General features: G+C 49.6%; 1 protein-coding gene across 2 annotated transcripts in view; it reads right to left on the bottom strand.

The window, feature by feature from the left end:
- Positions 1-1,653: 1,653 nt before the first annotated feature.
- Positions 1,654-6,000, bottom strand: part of LOC136555264 (uncharacterized) — a 59,776-nt gene continuing 55,429 nt past the window's right edge. For both annotated transcript variants that reach the window (XM_066547873.1, XM_066547874.1), the window contains one exon: positions 1,654-4,070. In XM_066547873.1, coding sequence (XP_066403970.1) covers positions 3,942-4,070 — 129 coding nt within the window. In that variant the 3' untranslated portion in view covers positions 1,654-3,941. The remainder of the gene's footprint in view (positions 4,071-6,000) is intronic.

Raw genomic sequence — 6,000 nt, 5'->3', positions numbered from 1 at the left:
GGACCCACACCAACGTGACCATGCTCACAGTGCTCAGGCCTCAGCTGGCATCCCTGCCTGCTCTGGCAGAGGAGGAAGTGTTTGCACAATCTTGTTTGGAACCCAAAGAGGTGATCAGGCCTGCAGGATGGATGTCAGAGGCAGCAACAGGGGACAGTGGCTACAGCAAGGACAGTGGCTCAAAGACCACAGCTCAGCTCTCATTTCCCTGGTTTCTGCTAATACCTTCTGCAGTGGGCTTTGGGAAAGTGTTCCCACTTGCCAGGGTCTGGCATCCACAGGAGGCCAACATCCCCACTCTCCTTTGTCAGTAACAGTGGTAGCTAGAGCTGAGAAGTACCCTGTAAGATCTTCATGAATACCCCTAACCTGCCTTCCTTCAGCTTCAGAGTTGTTGCCATATCACAGTTTACCACCATGTTTCACCACAAAAGCTGCCCTGTTGTTAACCCAGAGTCCCAGGCTGCAGGGAGAGATGATGGGTGGGCACAATTGAACTAAATCCAAACAGATGCTGGGGGCCCAGACAAGAGCCCTGGGGCAGCAGCAGCTCTACCCCCATCTCACCCTGGCCACTGGGCTGGCTGTGCAATGCCAAGCTGTATGCCAGCTTGCTGCCCTTCACCGGCTGTACCCTGGCTTTGGAGCACTGGGTGTCCATACTCCAGCCCAGGGGATACAAGGGCAATGCATCCCTCTCTCTGCATACACACAACAGACTTACAGCAAGCTTGACCTGGCAGAGGCCTACAGGTGAGCAGGGTTTGTGGAGTAACAGCCACCACCACGGTTTTGAACGGCATCTGGGGCTCCAAGGGTGGCTGTGCTGAGGGATCAGGCTGTGCTGGAAGAAACATCCCAGAGGAAAGTATTCTGTAAGGGAGGTACAAGAGCAAGGGCTCGGGGGAGCCAGCAAGGCACCATACAACCCTTGCAAAATTGGCCAAGGCCAATTAACAAGCTGCAGCTGACAGAGAGGGGAGGATTTCAAGATAAGAGAGATGGCAAGAAGCCTAGAGGAGATCAGAGCTTGGAGGGAAGAATGGAAAAGGCCTCCTGGTAATGAATCTAAGTAGGACTGCTAAGGGAATTTATGCTAATATCTCTCAGGAGGCCTTGGAAAAGGGGACATAGGTAATAGTCTTGTGAGATGCTGGTGAAGATCCAGAGTCAGGAGTGGGGGAGAGACAGGAATTAGCTCAAGTAAATAAGGGGTGGGGAATGCACATTACAAGTACCCGAGATGGAGGATTTAGACCAAAATTCAGAGGAAGGGATGAACTACAGCTAAATTATAGAGAAGGAAAAGTACTCTGGCTGTAAACAAAATGGCTGCGGAGACTCTCAGGACAGACATGCAAGACCTCCTGAAGTTAAAATTACAAGCCAAAGACCATTTGGGTAGTTCCTCAAAAGCCAAAGTACTGTGTTGGTGAGGAAAGCACCAGTGAGGGACAATACACCATACCTCAAATGGAGCAGGTACACATACAAAGAGCCTAGCATTCATTTTGGACAAGCTCTTCATTTCCAAAGCCATTCACTTGCAGATGTGGCCTCCTTGCATTGTGAAGTGCTTGGGACTGGCTGCACTGTGTCACAGCTCACTCTACTCCACCCCCTCCATACCCCCACCCACAAACACACAGAGTATAGCAGCTGTTACACTTTATTTCACTGTAGGGTTTTAAATTTTTTTATTATTATTATTTTTTCTTCTGATTGAAAAAGAAAAGACAGAAAAGTTACAAAAGTAGTAAAAGGCAACAATATCCGCAGGACATCCCTGTTCCCTGCTCCCACCTGGGGCAGGGCAGCCTGCCCCACCTGCTGGCTGGCAGAACACACCTCTGGGCCCCAGCACCTTGGCAGCTCTTGCTGAGCAAAGCCTGAGGCTGCAGGCCATGCAGGAGGCTGCCACCCCAGCCATTTGCACAAGGAATGTGCCTCTTAGATGGGTACCAGGCTATGGCTGTCCCATCCCCTGAGCACAGGGATTTGGTCCAAAGGAGCAATCCTTCCTGTCCTGCACTCGGCAGCCTGATCTGGCAGCAGTTAAAAAGCTGAGGTGTGCCATCAAAAGAAGATAAGCAGAATTTCTACAGGGGCAGGAGGAAACAGCAGAGGAACTGCACTCTCTTGGAAATAGGGACTTGCAGGGAACCACGATGGTCTGCCAGAGGTCCCTCACCAGTAAACACAAGTGACCTCTTGGAGGTGGTGCTTGTGCAGGGGGTGGCCCAGCTGTCACAGTCTGGAGCCAAACAGCAGGCAGAGCTGGGACAGCATCAGGACAGACATCCCCTCACCACCTTGCCCAGCTGCTCTGCCTGCCTGAATGACAGGAGTTAGGGAGAAGAGGGGGGTGGAGGATTCAGGTCCCCCACCTGAATCCCAAAGCCTACAGCCCTTAGACTTTCCCCAGGGGTCTCACTGAAGGGCCCAGACCAGTTCACTGGGTAGCCTCCTACTGGCAGCTGGACTGAGCATTGGTCTCAACCAGAGAGCAGCATCAAAGACTCTACACTGAGGCAGATTTAAAAAAACAAAAATTATTTTGTATTACTCACAGTTGCTCCTCCTGATCTGGACAAACTACTTGCTTCCCCTTGCACTCAGGTACAGGCTCATGGTGGGCAATGCCTACACCAAGAGTTTACTCTCTCCACCAGGTGCAGCAAGAGGAAAGGCCTTGTTCCTCTACCTCAACAGGAGAGGCAAGAGCTTGTCCTGTTAACTCCTGCCTTTAGCACAAAACACACACATGCCCCGAGGACAGATCCCAGCAAAACACCAGTGGCAGCAAGGCCTAGCATGGTCCCAACAGAACTGTCTGTGGAGAAATGTCCCCCATCTTCACTCAAACTCCTCTCCTATTTCTTCCATCAACAGCCACAAAATCGACTTTTTCCCACTCCTTGCTTCATGTGGGAATATTGTCCCACTGATACCAGAGGAGTGTACCTGAATTTAACAAGGGGAGTGGAAAGCTTGCTGGAGACATTAAATTGGTTTGAGTTTGGTGGTACCAGTTACCTCCACCATCATGTTAGTGGGACAATGCTATGGAGAAGTGTGACATACCCCAGAACACACACTGCCTCAGCAGAGAGGAGATCCATGAACACACAGTCACCCCCAAGTTCTTCTCTTTGGTGATGCTGAGAGGACTGAAGGTGGGTGCTGCATTTTCCTGGGTGGCTCAACACAGACCTTCCAATTCTAAAATTTTATTCTAACCCCAGATCTACATATGGCTGTCTCACTCTCCCATTTCAGTCTCTTTTTGGGCAGTATCACTGAACTGCCAGCAGATCATCTGGAATGCACAGCTAAATGTGCCAGTTACTCCTCCACACACCTCCCTGTCCCCAGGTTTTCCACTTGAGAGAGCTTGATGTGAATGCAATTATAACAATCTCAGAGAGGGATCTTCTTGTTTTGCAAGCAGCTCTGTATAGCCTCTTTCTCCAATCCTGAGCTCACTTCTGAGTGGGAGAAGTGTCAGGTCTATAGCAAAGCACTGTATACCCAGGTATCCTTGGGAAACTGACTGGATTTGGTTTCACAGCTTGATCACTCAACCCTGCTGCCATGCAGGTCACACCAACCCCTGAACACCTCCTGGATATCTTCAGTCGCCACCAACCTCACGTTTGACACTGCCTTGGTGGCAGTTCTTGCAGTTTGTGCACCTGACTGGTTTGCTTTGCCCTGAGAGACAAAACTCACTCCCTGTGCCACTGCTCAGCTCCACCAGTGGTATGAAAACAGGCACTGCTGCCAAGCCATTCGCTTCCTCCTGCCAGAGCAGCTGCGTTGCAAAGACGTCTCATTGCCCCTTCTTCTCCCACCCCTCCCCTTGGGTATCACCACCTCCCCTTCTCCCTGCCAGGCAGGACACTGGGTGATAGTTCCTGAGGTTTTTTGGAGAAACTCCTTCAGTAGGCACATGACGGTTCTTCCACTGGAGCTATGGGGCTCAGCGGCTTCAAGGTGCTGAGGGAACGGAAGGCAAAAGTGGAGGGATCATACAGAAAGTGGGGTGGCGGGCGGCCTCCGTTGGTGCTCTGCAGGGGAATAAAAACAGGCATGAAGTCAGTGCTCATGTCAGCTGCAAACAGTGAAATTCCTGCCTTGAGTGCTTTGTCGTCCCCCTCTCTGATACAATTACACCTCCTGTACGGTGATGCTTGCACTAGCAGCCAATGGCACTAACATAAGCAGTGGGAGCACTTTGCTCCCATCCTTGCTCTTACCCTTCAAGATAAAAAGCAGGCACACCTCCCTTTCTCCAGGACTGAGGTCCCTAGGATTCACCTGACTAGGGCCCATGGCACCTGTAGCCACTAAGTGAAACAGGATAATCCATGATGTGTTTAGAGTACCAGAGTCAGAAAAGCATCACTACCAAAAGGTATCACATCGAAAAGCTAAATTCACTTGGCCTTGAAGTAAGATCTGGTACACTTTTAGAGCATGGAGACAAACCAAGTTATCTCTGGAAACACATTCTTCAGCCCCATTTTTCAACAGCTCTCCAATAAGGATTTACAAACCACTCTTTCTTAAAGTCCCAGGCATGCTAAAACTCTCCAGGGTTTTGGTTCCAGACTCCACAATTTGATGAGGAATGGCTGAGAATTGCTTGGAAGAAAAGATCCAACCCCCAAGGCCTTACAGACTTGTTTTACCATGGCCACTAAAGACCATTCTCTCCTCTTTTGCTCCCAGTGTTCAGAGCAGGTCCAGAGTAAGGAAGCCAGAAATAGTCATGTATGCCCTGCATGTGTGACAGGACAGAAATGCTGTTCTCCACCAGGCTGTGCTAGAATATGTAGATCCCAGAGGAATGATGGTGCCAAAGAAGTAATTCCACTCTGTTAGATGTGTAGAGCTTTCCTTTAACTTTTCAGGAACTTTGGTTTGTTTCTTTCCTTATGCAAGCAGAAGCACTAGTGGGACAGCTATTTCACCGATACTATCTGGCCGGGAGAGGAGGTCTCACTTCTCTAGGGTCCAGGAGAGTGTTTAATCATGATTCTGTAGAATTCATTCCCAAGGAATATGTGGAAAGTTCAGTAGCTCAGAAACTCATGCAAACATCCCCTACTCTCACTGCACTTCCATTACTCTTGGGAAGGGCTTTACCACTATTTTCACAGAGGTCAGGAAAAAACCCAATGACAAACACGTTAGGAAAAAACCCAAAAACCTACAGGTTGGGCAAAGAAGTGATTGAGAGCAGCCCTGCAGGAAAAGACTTGGGGGTGGTGGTTGATGAAAAACTCAAGGTGAGCCAGCACTGTGCACTCACAGCTCAGAAAGCCAGTGGAATCCTGGGCTGCATCAAAAGCAGAATGGCCAGCAGGTCAAAGGAAGGGATTCTCCCCCTTTATCCTGCAGTTGGTGAGACCCCACCTGGAATACTGTATCCAGCTGTGGAGTCCCCAACAGAAGAAGGAAATGAAATTGTTGGAGCAAGTCCAGAGGAAGACATGAAGTTGTTAAGAGGACTGGAGCACCTCCCCAGTGAAGACAGGCTGAGTACATTGGAGCTGTTCAGCCTGGAGGAAAAAAGGTAGCATGGAGACCTCACAGGAACCTTCCAGTGTCTGGAAAGGGGCTCCACAGAAGCCAGAGAAAGACTCTTCCTCAAGAACTGTAGTGACAGGATAAGGAGTAATGGGTACAAATTGGAAGAGGTGAAATTTAGTCTAGACATTAGGAAGAAATTCTTTCCTGTGAGGGTGATGAGACACTGGAACAGGTTGCCCAGAGAGGTTGTGAATACCCCAATCCTGGCAGTGTTCAAGGTGAGGGTGGATAAGGCCTTGAGCAGCCTGGTCTGATGGGAGGTGTCCCTTCCCATGGCAGGTGGGATTAGAACAGGATTATTTTTAGGGTCACTTCCAACTCTTAACATTCTATGTGATTCAGACTGGGCTCTGGTGTTATGTGACTCCCTGTTCCTTTTCTAGGCCTTTCCTAACTAGAACT

The sequence above is a fragment of the Molothrus aeneus genome, chromosome 3, assembly GCF_037042795.1.
Source record: "Molothrus aeneus isolate 106 chromosome 3, BPBGC_Maene_1.0, whole genome shotgun sequence".
Classification (NCBI taxonomy): domain Eukaryota; kingdom Metazoa; phylum Chordata; class Aves; order Passeriformes; family Icteridae; genus Molothrus; species Molothrus aeneus.
Note: the sequence above shows the minus strand (reverse complement) of the source record. Positions and strands in the feature narration are given on the sequence as shown.